We start from the raw sequence: 13,105 nt of genomic DNA, 5'->3' as shown, positions 1-13,105 counted from the left end.
CTTAGTTGAGAGTTTCAGGTTTGTACTGAATTCAGCTTTCGTTTGAGCGTCGACTGATTCATCTCGTGGTGTGTTGGAAAGACGTTCATGTGTTGATGTTTGGTTTAATGTTCAGTCTTTGCGTTCATGGTCATGACTTCTCCTGATCGAATTATTCATAATCAACTCACAATGATGAGAATCAAATCCCACCCTCTTTTATGTTCTTAAATGTCCTGTTTTATTTCAAAGTCTGGGAGTAAAATGTTGCGAACGCTGTTTTGAGAGTAATACATGTTTGCATGGAAGGATGAATCATTGTTTTCTGTAAGCAGTTTTGGATAACACAGTTAATGTAGAAGTTCTGAAATAAAGATGGGTTTTGTTACCTCTTACCAAAATAACATCAGAGAGGTAGATTTGAGTTAAACATAGCCTTGATTTCTAAAAGCCTTATTCTCAGACGTGACCTCTTCTGGATGTCGGCAAAGCAGATAATTTTTTGACTCTCTGAGTCTGAAGCGCTCGCCATTTCTTTCATGTCTAAACGAAGCAAATAAACACTGACTGACCACTTTTTATTTTTGTGTGTTTTTAAACAGGTGGGCAAAGAGACGGTACAGACCACAGAGGATGTCATCATGAGGAGAGACATGCCACCCGCCTTCATCAAGTAACTACACACAATCTCTCTCTCTCTGTGTCTCTGGTAAAGGTCAGGGTCGATATGTTAAGTGTGTGTGGTTCTGTATGAATAATGCGTGTGTGTCCAGCTGGCTGTAGCTGTGTGTGTGTGTTTATAGCTTTCACACCAGATATGTTCAAAGTGCCTTAAATTTGTTTGGTTTTTCAGCATTTTAATATTTAAAAAAAATACAAATGATCTTCTGCCGACTGACTCTGTGTATTGTGTGTTGTGTTTGTTGTGTGTGTGTTGTTTGCTCAGAGATGGAGCGCTGTTACGCTCTTCTGCATATGTGTTGAGTAATGAATGATCTACAGACCGTTTCACTACATTTACAAATTGTAAATTTGAGTTGTTATATAAATGATTTTCATGATGAGGATGTTGCAGATGTTCAGGTTTTGAAGCACATGTGTAGCTTCACTTCTCAACAAACATACACACTATTGTTTAAAGTGTTGAGGGAATAACTGAAAGACAAAACAGGAAATAGCTGAGAATCTTCAGCTGTCATAGACACTTGTTCTAATGGCACTTTTGTGCACGTTTACACGCACACAAACACAGTGTCTCATTCTTGTGGTTGTTTTGTACACAAACATGATTCAAAATAATGTGTTACACCACACCAGAATCCTTCAGCTTTTCATATGCAGTCAGAGAAGCAATTATTTCTCTCTCTCTCTCTCCCTCCCTCCCTCCCTCCCTCCCTCCCTCCCTCCCTCCCTCCCTCCCTCCCTCCCTCCCTCCCTCCCTCCCTCTCTCTCTCTCCCTCTCTCTCTCTCTCTCTCTCTCATATTGCCAAAGCATTGAACATATAACAAGACATACAATAAAGTAAAAACTTTAAAGTTAAATAGTAAAAAAGTATATGCAAGTAAACAAATGGAATATGGAAAATAAAAGATTTCCTGCAGAAACATGAGAATGGAATAAAAGTAAACACTTTATTTGTGCATTGATTGTCTCTCTCTCTCTCTGTAGGGTAGAGACCGCGTGCACTAAACTAGTGCAGGCCGCTCAGATGCTGAAGGCCGACCCGTATTCTGTTCCAGCCCGAGATTATCTGATCGACGGCTCACGTGGGATTCTGTCCGGCACTTCTGACCTCCTGCTGACCTTTGATGAGGCCGAGGTCTGTTTCTCACAGCTTTATTCATCAGCATCTGTGTATTGTGTCTGTAGATACTGACAGTGTGTGTGCGTGGGTGCGTTAGGTTCGTAAAATCATCCGTGTGTGTAAAGGGATTCTGGAATATCTGACTGTGGCTGAGGTAGTGGAATCAATGGAAGATCTGATCACATACACCAAGAACCTGGGACCAGGTACACACACTTTCTCTCTTTCTCTGTACTCGCACTGTTTAATTTCTCCACAATGGATAAAATCAGATCTTCACGTTTGACTGTATTTGTGTTGACAGGCATGACGAAGATGGCAAAGATGATCGATGAGCGGCAGCAGGAATTGACTCATCAGGAGCACAGAGTCATGTTGGTCAACTCCATGAACACCGTGAAAGAGCTGCTGCCCGTTCTGATCTCAGGTCTGCCAACAGACGATGCTTATAAACCAATGACATGAGTATTAACCAAAATATAATGTCAATGCCTTAATGTAATCATTTAATAAATTATTTTCTAGCTTAGGCATTTATTATTTTTTATGAAGGTCTCATAAAGATCATCACATAAAAACGCAGCATCTAACAGTGTGTTGTCGTGTCAGGCATTAAGATCTTCGTGACGACCAAGACGTCTCAGGGTAAAGGTGTAGAGGAAGCTCTGAAGAACAGGAACTTCACTGTAGAAAAGATGAGCACAGAGATCAATGAGATCATCCGCGTGCTGCAGCTCACGTCCTGGGACGAGGACGCGTGGGCCAATAAGGTGAGAGGTCAAAGGTTACCGTGCACGGATGTAGCAGTAATGCACTGCGTCTTCCCTAACAGCCCCTTCAAACACGCATGTACATATGCTCTGTTGATGCGTCGGCCATCTTGGAACAGTCAACGTCGTCAATTATAGTTAAAGTCAATGAGTTTTACAAGATGCCACAACAATATTGAGCATCTGGGGCCGGATTCACAAAACTTTTCTTAAAGGAATAGTTCACCAGGAAATGAATGCTGTCTTCATTTACTCACCCTCGAGTTGTTCCGACTCTGTATACATTTCTTTGTTCTTTCAAAGATTTTGAAAGAATGCTTATAGCAACAGATCTTGACACCCATAGTAGGAAAAAATAAGGAAAGTTCCCTGGAACTGTTTGCTGTCATCTACAAAATGTCTTACTTTGTGATCATTTTAATTATTCCTACTATGGAAGTCAATGGGGGGGCCAGATCTGTTTGGTCATATTTATTCTTCCAAATATCTTTCTCTGTGATCGTCTTTCTTATTTTCACTCAAATAAAATGGCATATGCTTTGTAAATCCATCCTGAGCGTAAGAATGTTTATGAATCCGGTCCCCGGTTGTAAACTGCAGCTAATATGTATATATTCTATGACCCTGACACTAAATTACTAGACAAGTCAAATCATTTTCTTGCTCTGGATAAAGAACATTTGTGGATGTGCGTTTTGTGTTCTTATAAAGGTAGAAATTGTCTAAAAGCAAAACTAGTATTTGTTTGCGACATCTGTTAAAAGATCCTTAAAATAGATTAGTTTGTGTGTGTGCTAGATGGTGTGTGTTAACAGTGCTTTATCCTGTTCAACGTCTAAAAGGTTTTTGCTTTCAAACTCCAAAAAACAGTTTTCTTAAGCAGGTGTTTGATATGAATGTGTCTCTCGTCTTACACACACTGTACACGCCACATGCATGAATTCATCTGTGTGTTCTGAGGAACATGAAACTTGTCAGTTGTGGGTTGGGGGGGTTTGGTGATGGTAATCATGATTGTGAGCTGTGAATTGTGTAGTTGAGTCATTCATCTTTACACTCTCAATGGTTTTTCTTCACTTTTTCTTGTGTTCTTTGTTTGTCCTCTCTCGGTTTCTTTTCCTCCCCTATAGAAGGTAAGAGTCCGTGCGCATGCGCGATCTCTCTCTCTCTCTCTCTCTCTCTCTCTCTCTCTCGCTGTGTGTTGGCAGGTGTGCACTCGGCCCACTCGCACTTGTTGTCATCGGATGAATTGATTGGCCGTTGATGCTGTCGGTCACGTTTGATGCTAACAGAATGTATCTGTGCCCGAGGAGAAACGTGTCACAGCTTGATGAGACAAACTCACACATCCATCACACATTTTTGCCTTTTTTTCACGGAGCTACAGTAGCATGCTTCCTTTTCCAGCGTCAAAGCAAACACGTTTTAACATATTGCTGACGAGGGATGCACAGATATGAAAAAAATGAGAACAACCTAATAGACCAACAAACCACCAAAAATACTTAGCAACCAAATAGCAACGCTCTGACAACCACCCACATCACCCCTAGTGTTTTCTTTTTATTACTTATAAACAAAATCTAAAATACAATTCACAGCATCATTTTGAAACATAATGTTCATTTTAAAAGATTACTGAGTGTGTAGTATGTTTACACCTCACACGGAGCGCTCTCCAACATGGTGAAATACCGTAGTACACTTTAGTGTTCACTAAAGCAAATAGTAGCAGATTGTAGTATATTATAGTATTACAACTACACTTTGTTATGGTACTCTGTAGTATTAACTATAGTTAATGGATTAACTGTTGTAAATGTTATTGCACACTTTATAATTGACTATTGTGAGGTTGAAAACACTAGAGTATGAAGGGATTTTACTACAGTTTACAAACACACAACATGCATCTTTTCTCTGGTGTCTCTCTGAATGTCTTTGATTATTTTAGCGCTGGAGAAGGAAGCACAGAGGTTTGAGCCGCTCAGATTATCGTTCTGTTCTGAGACCAACACTAATCTTTCTTGTTGGAATTGTGTTCTGGGCGGCTGTGACGTGTGTAATGTTGTTTCCTGTCTAATTCTCTACCCAACTGACATGCAGCATGAAGCGTTACTAGCTAGTGAAGAAATGTGGACCACCTCTAGCTTGTTTAACACGTCTCTTTAAGGAAAACATTAGCAGTACATGTAGCCAAACAGAGCACATAGTGTGTTGTAACACACATACTGAGACCACAGTCAAGGGAACGGTGAGGTTTGTGGGTTTATTTCTGAGGTTTCGGTTCAACAGCTCCTGTGTGAATATTGAGATGAAACATGGAAGTGGACTTTTGCATCATTTGTGAAGTAAAGCACAGAATGCACGTAATCGTTATTTTTAGTCTGCGCTTGGTGTGTGTGTGTGTGTGCGTGTGCGTGCGCATGTGTGTGTAACAGCTGTGTGAGTCAGCTTTAGGAAACAGCAGATGAAACTTGTGTAACCAAAAAAGGAAACAAATTGCAACAAATGAGATACCATAGACTCTCTCTCTCTCTCTCTCTCTCTCTCTCTCTCTCTCTCTCTCTCTCTCTCTATCTCTCTCTCTATCTCTCTTTCTATCTATCTCTATCTATCTCTCTCTCTCTCTCTATATATATATATATATATATATATATATATATATATATATATATATATCTATCTCTCTCTCTATATATATATATATATCTATCTCTCTCTCTCTCTCTCTCTCTCTCTCTCTCTCTCTCTCTCTCTCTCTCTCTCTGTCTCTCTCTCTCTCTCTGTCTCTCTCTCTCTCTCTTTCTCTCTCTATCTCTTTCTTTCTATCTCTCTCTCTTTCTCTCTCTATATATATATCTATATCTCTCTTTATCTCTCTATCTCTCTCTCTATATATATATATATATATCTGTCTCTCTCTCTGTCTCTCTCTATCTCTATCTCTCTCTGTCTCTCTCTCTCTCTCTCTCTCTCTATCTCTATCTATCTATCTATCTCTTTCTATATCCGTTTACAGAAACAGTTTTTAGGGAGAGAAAAACATACTTAAACACTAGGCTATATTTGAGAGGCTATATTTGTTTAAGTGTCTGTGATTGAGTATTTGAGTGTTTTTGTCTGCGTTTCTATATTCTCAGGACACAGAGGAGATGAAGAGAGCGCTGGCCCTGATCGACTCAAAAATGGGTCAGGCCAAGAACTGGTTAAGGGATCCTCGCGGCCAGCCAGGTATCCCACATTATCTGAACAATAAAGTTACACACTCCTGACTAGTCCGTTTAAATTGCTTGATTTGTTACTTGACTGTCAAACGGTCGTGTTGATTCCTCATTTTATGACCTTTGACCGTTGGGTTCCGTGGTCTGGACAGACACATGGATGTTTGCTGATGGATGTTGTGTTCTTGTTGCAGGTGATCCAGGGGAGCAGGCCATCCGTCAGATTCTGGATGAAGCGGGTAAAGTGGGAGAACTTTGTGCTGGGAAAGAGAGGAGGGATATTGTGGGCACTGCCAAAACACTTGGACAGTTGACGGAGCAGGTCTCAGAGCTCCGCGGCAGGTAGAGTTTGAACCTCAGAACCACTCCCAGGGCTCTATCCATCACCACCCTCGCTTTATCTCTCTCCTGCTTAGGGATCCTGATAATGGTGTCTCCATGCAGATCAATAGCGTCAGATCGATCACAGGAGAGATCAGATGAAATCTGAGTGTTCCCACAGATCAGATTCTGTCCTGTCTGTCTGATGAAAATCCATATTCGACGATCATAGGTGGTCATCAGGGGGTTTTGTGGCAGTAAACAGGGGTTGAGGCGATTATCAGGGCGTTGAGGTGGTCATCGGAGGTATGGGGTGGTCATCAGGGGGTTTTGTGGCAGTCATCAGGGGTTTTGGGGTGGTCATCAGGGGTTTTGGGGTGGTCATCAGGGGTTTTGGGGTGGTCATCAGGGGTTTTGGGGTGATCATCAGAGGCTTTTGGGGTCGTCATCAGGGCGTTGGGGTGGTCATTGGGGTTTTTGGTGTGGTCATTACGGGGTTCAAAGGGGTCATCAGGGAGTTCTGGGTAATTTTTATGGGGTTTTGGGTGTTTTTCACAGTTTTGGATATGTGCTGTATGACTCAAATGGCTCTTTTAATATAAATCTATGGGATTTTTAGGTCTGTTTTTCATTGATTTAAGTGCAAAAGCAAATAAGACCGCTAAGAAATGTAATAGAAAAGCTAAAGTGTCCAGTTTTTGTCGATTTGTGAAATTGAATTTGAATGACTCTCTTGTCTTAAAAGTGGATGCAACAAAGAACATTTGCAGCACATGAGGCGTTCGACTGTGTTGTTTTAAGAGTATGTTTGTGTGTACTGCAGGGGTCAGGGAGCGACTCCAGTGGCCATGCAGAAAGCTCAGCAGGTGTCTCAGGGTTTGGATGTTCTGACGGGGAAGGTGGAAAACGCCGCTCGTAAACTGGAGGCCATGACCAACTCCAAACAAGCCATTGCCAAGAGGATCGATGCCGCTCAGGTAGAGCTGTCCAGAACCAGTGCTTTTACTCTTGTGTATGTTGTATTTTAAGTTTTGTATTCACATTTTGTGAATGTACAGAACTGGCTGGCGGATCCTCACGGTGGTCCTGAGGGTGAGGAGAACGTCAAAGCTCTTCTGGGAGAGGCGAGAAAGATCGCTGATCTGTGCGAAGATCCTAAAGAGAGAGACGACATCCTGCGCAGCATGGGCGAGATAGCTGCTCTGACCACCAGACTCTCCGAGCTGAAGAAGGCGTACGTACATCTGAACATCTTGATTTTCCATTCAGGCTTTGTGGGGATTCCTGGCCAGAATCTCTGGAATATTACCGTGTTATTCCATTCCTGCCTGCATGAGGAATTCCAATTTTCCATTGTTTGACTGTTGATCGTCTGATGGTTGTTAGGCAACATTTGTTCAAAGCTTTTGCTCATTGTGTCAGAATGTGTGAGTCAGATAAAAAAAGAGAAAAGATTGTTATAATGTCTTTTTATTAAATGAAGTATTTTAATGGTCAAATAACGTGTGTGTGTGTGTGTGTGTGTGTGTGTGTGTGTGTGTGTGTTTCTGAATGTTTGTGTTTAAAGAGGTAAGGGTGATACCCCTGAAGCTCGTGCTTTGGCGAAGCAGATCGCCACAACTCTCCAAAATCTTCAGTCTAAAACAAGTAAAGCCGTTGCCAACACCCGACCGGCCAAAGCAGCCGTACACCTGGAGGGTAAAATCGAGCAAGCTCAGAGATGGATCGACAACCCAACCCTGGACGACAGCGGAGTCGGTACGACAGAAATATTCTCTTATTCACTTTATTGAGTTTCTGACACTGTGTCTTGTGTTGAATATTTCCTGCTGTTGTCGTCTTAGGTCAGGCTGCCATTCGCGGTCTGGTTGCCGAGGGGCATCGCCTGGCCAACGCGCTGCCGGCGTCCCAGAGGCAGGACCTGCAGGGTAAATGTGAGGAGGTGGAGCGATTGATGGCTCACTTGGCCGAGCTGGCGGCCCGTGGAGAGGGAGATGGTCCTCAGGCCCGTGCCGTAGCTCAACAACTGCAGGACTCGCTGAACGTGAGAGAGACTGTTCAGACATACATCATACTGTATATACTGTAACTCCAATCAACACTCATATTTGTATATCAACACTTAATCTGTGTTGAACATCATGACCAGCGGTGATTTATGATGGTCTGAATCATATGGACGTGAGGAACAGTAATATGAACAGGATATTTAATGGACCGGTTCACCCAAAAATGGTCCCCATTGACTTGACCACAGTAAGTCAACGGGAAGCATTTTTTGGGGGTGAACTATTCCTTTAATTCACGTTTAATATACATATGCGTTTAATATAAGCATTTAATATACATAATCATATTGATCAGGGTAGACAGAGTTAAGACCCCTGCTGGTGACTAAATGTTACTACAGTCTATCACTGTTTTCTAACTGGTTTCATAGATTTCAAAGTAGTTTAATGTGTTTTGTTTGCGTGTGTGTTTGTGACAGGAGCTCAAGGGTAAGATGCAGGAGGCCATGACACAAGAAGTGTCTGACATCTTCAGTGACACGACCACACCCATCAAACTATTGGCTGTGGCAGCGACCGCCCCGCCAGACGCGGCCAAAAGAGAAGAGGTTCATGACCACACATACACACACTTACACTTAAAAAGTTTTCAATCTTGATAATCACTGGGTTCAATTGTTTACGTGCAATGTCCTTAACCTTAATATAAGAACCTTAACCTAAAAAAAATGCACATTTAGGACCGGTGTAAGATTAGCCAAAACACCAAATTGGCAATTCCAACGTTATGGACGTGACATAAAAATGCTAAAGAGAATTAAATATTACAGATATATTGAACAATCTGTTTATATTCAACTTAACCCTTGTTGATAGAGTCTAAACATAAAAAGTCAGTTTATGAACAACTTTTCTATTTTAAAAAAGGGAAATAAACATGCGTTATGGATGTGAGAATCCTGAAAATGACACTTACCTGACTATAAAAATCATGCACTTAAAATAAAACAAATCCTTTAAAAACTTGGAGACCTGACATGGGTATTTGAGCCACTAAATGTTAATATCTGTGCTGTTAGCATAGTAAAAAAAAAAATTTTATGATAAGGTTGACATTTTCATGGAATTGCCAACATGATAAAACTCAAATCGGCACACTGTAATTGCTGCTCCCAAATGTTTTTAGGAAAATTAACACGTTTTGATCAAAACCTTTTCGGTTGAAACGTTGTGTTGATTTTAATAAATCATTTTGGGAGCGCCAATGACAGTGCGCCGATTGATGTTTTATCATTTTGGATAAGAACCTTAAGACACACGCACGATTTATATTTTCATCTTTAATCCATTACTGTTAGTTTTAACCAAGTAAAGTCTTAAGATCTTATTTAGTTCTATTTTTGGATAACCGAATACAAAGAACGCAGCATAGTAGCTGGCATGGTGTTAACAAAGAGAACAAAGTCCTCGAGTGATTGATGATGTTAAATCACGGCAGGTGTTTAACGAACGGGCTGCAAACTTTGAGAATCACGCGAGTCGTCTGGGCGCCACAGCAGAGAAGGCGGCAGCGGTCGGCACTGCTAACAAGAGCACGGTGGAGGGCATTCAGGCGGCGGTGAAATCAGCCAGAGAGCTCACACCGCAGGTGAGAAGATTATTCACATTCAAACATTCATGGTTTGATTCAAGTCAAATATAGAAAGTTTCACATAGATATTTATTGATTGATGTGTTATGCAGGTGATCTCCGCAGCTCGTATCCTCCTGAAGAACCCGGGAAACCAGGCGGCTCATGAACACTTTGAGACCATGAAGAACCAGTGGATCGACAATGTTGAGAAAATGACGGGTAACAAACTTAAACTTCCCTTTTACACTTTCGCAGAAATCAGTTTTATCTGCAAATGATTCGTAAAGACTCGCATCAAAACATGAAATAATACTATAGTATACTTTAGCGTTCGCTAACTGTTTATAATAGTAATCACTCTACTTCGTTTATGTATTGTGTGGTATAACTTTTTTGATCAAATGTAGAGATATATATAGTATAAATTTTGTATATTTTTTGTATTTACTATACTACACTGTAGTAGGGCCGGCTCTAGGTATGGGCAGGGGTGGTCGGAGCCCACACAAATGTCTGTCTTGCCCACCCAATGAGAATAAAAAATAACACAAAAGATTGCTTTGTAAGAGGAAAAATTACTTTATAATTTTTAACACAAAGTCAGAGATTTTGAAGATGACAGCATACAGGTCTGGGGCACTTTTAACTACCATTGTATTTTTTCCTACAATGGGGGGCAAAATAATTTGTTCTGGTTATGCGCATTCTTCCAAATATCTTTCTCTGTGTTCATCAGAACAAATACATTTATACACATTTTGGAACAACTGGAAGGTGAGCTGCCCACCCAGGATATCTACTAGCCCACCCTGTCTAGCCTGCGCTATAGTACATTATAGTAATTACTACTCTCTCTCTCTCTCTCTCTCTCTCAGGTCTTGTGGATGAAGCGATTGACACCAGGTCTCTGTTGGATGCATCAGAGGAAGCCATTAAGAAAGATCTGGACAAGTGTCAGGTAGCTATGGCCAATCACCAGCCTCAGATGCTGGTCGCCGGGGCAACCAGCATCGCCAGGCGAGCCAATCGAATCATGCTGGTGGCGAAACGAGAAATGGAAAACTCTGAGGACCCGAAGTTCAGAGAAACGGTCAAAGCCGCTTCTGACGAGCTGAGCAGAACCATCTCACCCATGGTCATGGGCGCCAAAGCTGTAGCCGCCAACATACAGGACCAAGGTGAGATACCAAAGAAGACAAATTACCACATTGAATCTGCAGCCATGATTGTTTGATCATCAGAACATGTCTTCTCGACAGGCCTTCAGAGAGGTTTCCTGGACTCTGGTTATAAGATTCTGGGCGCGGTGGCGAAAGTGAGAGAGACGTTCCAGCCGCAGGAGCCGGACTTCCCTCCTCCACCTCCAGATCTGGAGAGCCTGCAGGTCAGTGTCAATCTTTCCTGTAATGACAGCAGTCACATTGAGCTTGATTTTAAACTTTATCTGTGTCTCTCGTTCAGATCCAGGACAACGCCGCCCCTCCAAAACCGCCCCTGCCGGAGGGTGAAGTTCCTCCACCGAGACCTCCACCACCTGATGAGAAGGATGAGGAGTTCCCGGAGCAGCAGGCCGGAGAGATGGTCAGCGAGCCCATGATGGTGGCCGCCCGACAGCTGCACGACGAGGCCCGCAAGTGGTCCAGCAAGGTAATCTGTTTGGTTAAATCCCACCGTTACCTGGAGTGTGTGTCACGCCACCGGTTACCAAACGCTGGCTGTGTATGTTTGGCAGGGTAATGACATCATCGGTGCCGCCAAGCGTATGGCTCTGCTCATGGCCGAGATGTCTCGACTGGTGAGAGGCGCCACTGGCAACAAGAGGGCGCTCATTCAATGCGCAAAAGACATCGCCAAAGCCTCCGATGAGGTCACGCGGCTCGCCAAAGAGGTCGCCAAGCAGTGCACGGACAAACGGATAAGGACTAACCTGCTGCAGGTGCGACACACACTGCAAACACGAGAGCAGAGCGTTGGAGTCTTTGATGTAAACAACACATTTAGCAACCCCCGAGATGTTGATGTCAAGTTTCTTTCTGCAGGTGTGTGAGAGAATCCCAACTATCAGCACACAGCTGAAGATTCTGTCCACGGTGAAGGCCACCATGCTGGGACGGACCAACATCAGCGAGGAGGAATCCGAGCAGGTGAGATCTGGCTCAGGTGTGAAAGCTGTTTTGTGATCTCTGAAATCGGTACAAACGCGTGGCGTGTTTCTCCTGCAGGCTACAGAGATGCTGGTTCATAACGCTCAGAACCTGATGCAGTCCGTGAAGGAGACGGTGAGAGAGGCCGAAGCCGCTTCCATCAAGATCCGCACAGACGCCGGCTTTACTCTGCGCTGGGTCCGCAAGACACCCTGGTACCAGTGAGGGGCGGAGCCAGCATTTCCCAGCATGCCCTGGGAAAAACAATCAGTCCAGGTCCTAAATGTCACCGCAGACGTATCGGTCACCTCGGTTAGCGGTGATGAAACTATTCCATTCAAAATGATTGCTCTCGAATGTTCATGGATGTAAAATTAGGGACTTTACTTTCCAAATGCTTTTTCTTGTTTAGAATGGTTTTGTTTTGATAGATCCAAGTTAGATAGTTTTGAAGAATTAAATCTCAGAGGATTCTATTTTCCTGGTTTCTCCGACTTTCTTTTTACAGAAATAATCAGTGGTTCAGTCTGCCATTCAGTCTCCGTATGTGCAGTTAAAAGAGTCTTTATATCTCATTTTTGTATCTTTACTTGCCTTTGTTACACTCTTTGAATGTACTTTAAACCGTTTCCATGCAGATTTATCTTTATATTTTGGATTTCCACGCAAACACATACTACAACCAAAAGTATAAGTTCAATGAATGTTTGTGTGTGTACTGATGTGCTTGATAGAGGGGCTGGTGTCTGACTCGGTTGGTTTATTTCTTCAGGGAACAGATATGTTGTACATCAAATTCAATGACCCGGTGCTTCTCATTCATGATTATGATACCAGACACAGAACACACACACGTGCACTGCCGTCCCTGTTTTGTCACTAGGATATCACTGAGCTAAATACACTACTAAAATGTTTAGCAGGATGCAAACTCAAGTATATTATATGAGTGAACAGATGCTGTTTGCATAAATTCACCTGAATAATGTTAATGTAGTTTTAAATGTAAATAATGACAGCCTGTAAGACCCAATGTGCCTTGTCGTAATAAAGGATCTAATTATCTGCAGAATTTAATGTCTGGCTTTATTTCTTTACATGTCGCTGAGCAATCCCACACACACACCTGTCAATCATTTGAAATGGTACATGAAGTGTACCAGTGTTTCTTGGCAACAGTAAACAATATAACATCAATGACAACATTGCTGTAGCATTTT

General features: G+C 42.4%; 1 protein-coding gene across 4 annotated transcripts in view; it reads left to right on the top strand.

Annotated features, from left to right (window-relative positions):
• The window catches only part of vclb (vinculin b), a 20,874-nt gene extending 7,919 nt beyond the window's left edge, over nt 1-12,955 (top strand). For 2 of the 4 annotated variants that reach the window (XM_079475742.1, XM_079475744.1), the window contains exons 2-21: nt 582-652; nt 1,649-1,799; nt 1,882-1,990; nt 2,089-2,211; nt 2,394-2,554; nt 5,698-5,788; nt 5,973-6,120; nt 6,923-7,076; nt 7,158-7,333; nt 7,667-7,857; nt 7,944-8,143; nt 8,588-8,716; nt 9,607-9,756; nt 9,852-9,960; nt 10,617-10,919; nt 11,001-11,125; nt 11,203-11,388; nt 11,474-11,677; nt 11,781-11,885; nt 11,964-12,955. In XM_079475742.1, coding sequence (XP_079331868.1) covers nt 582-652; nt 1,649-1,799; nt 1,882-1,990; nt 2,089-2,211; nt 2,394-2,554; nt 5,698-5,788; nt 5,973-6,120; nt 6,923-7,076; nt 7,158-7,333; nt 7,667-7,857; nt 7,944-8,143; nt 8,588-8,716; nt 9,607-9,756; nt 9,852-9,960; nt 10,617-10,919; nt 11,001-11,125; nt 11,203-11,388; nt 11,474-11,677; nt 11,781-11,885; nt 11,964-12,110 — 3,033 coding nt within the window. In that variant the 3' untranslated portion in view covers nt 12,111-12,955. Of the gene's footprint in view, nt 1-578; nt 653-1,648; nt 1,800-1,881; nt 1,991-2,088; nt 2,212-2,393; nt 2,555-5,697; nt 5,789-5,972; nt 6,121-6,922; nt 7,077-7,157; nt 7,334-7,666; nt 7,858-7,943; nt 8,144-8,587; nt 8,717-9,606; nt 9,757-9,851; nt 9,961-10,616; nt 10,920-11,000; nt 11,126-11,202; nt 11,389-11,473; nt 11,678-11,780; nt 11,886-11,963 lie in introns of those variants that run through there. The other 2 variants (XM_079475743.1, XM_079475741.1) reach the window with 2 other exon arrangements.
• Nucleotides 12,956-13,105: the final 150 nt, after the last annotated feature.

This window comes from Barbatula barbatula (genome assembly GCF_947034865.1).
Source record: "Barbatula barbatula genome assembly, chromosome: 16".
In the NCBI taxonomy this organism is placed as follows: Eukaryota; Metazoa; Chordata; class Actinopteri; order Cypriniformes; family Nemacheilidae; genus Barbatula; species Barbatula barbatula.
The sequence above is the reverse complement of the archived record's forward strand: the minus strand, read 5'-3'. Positions and strand labels throughout refer to the sequence as shown.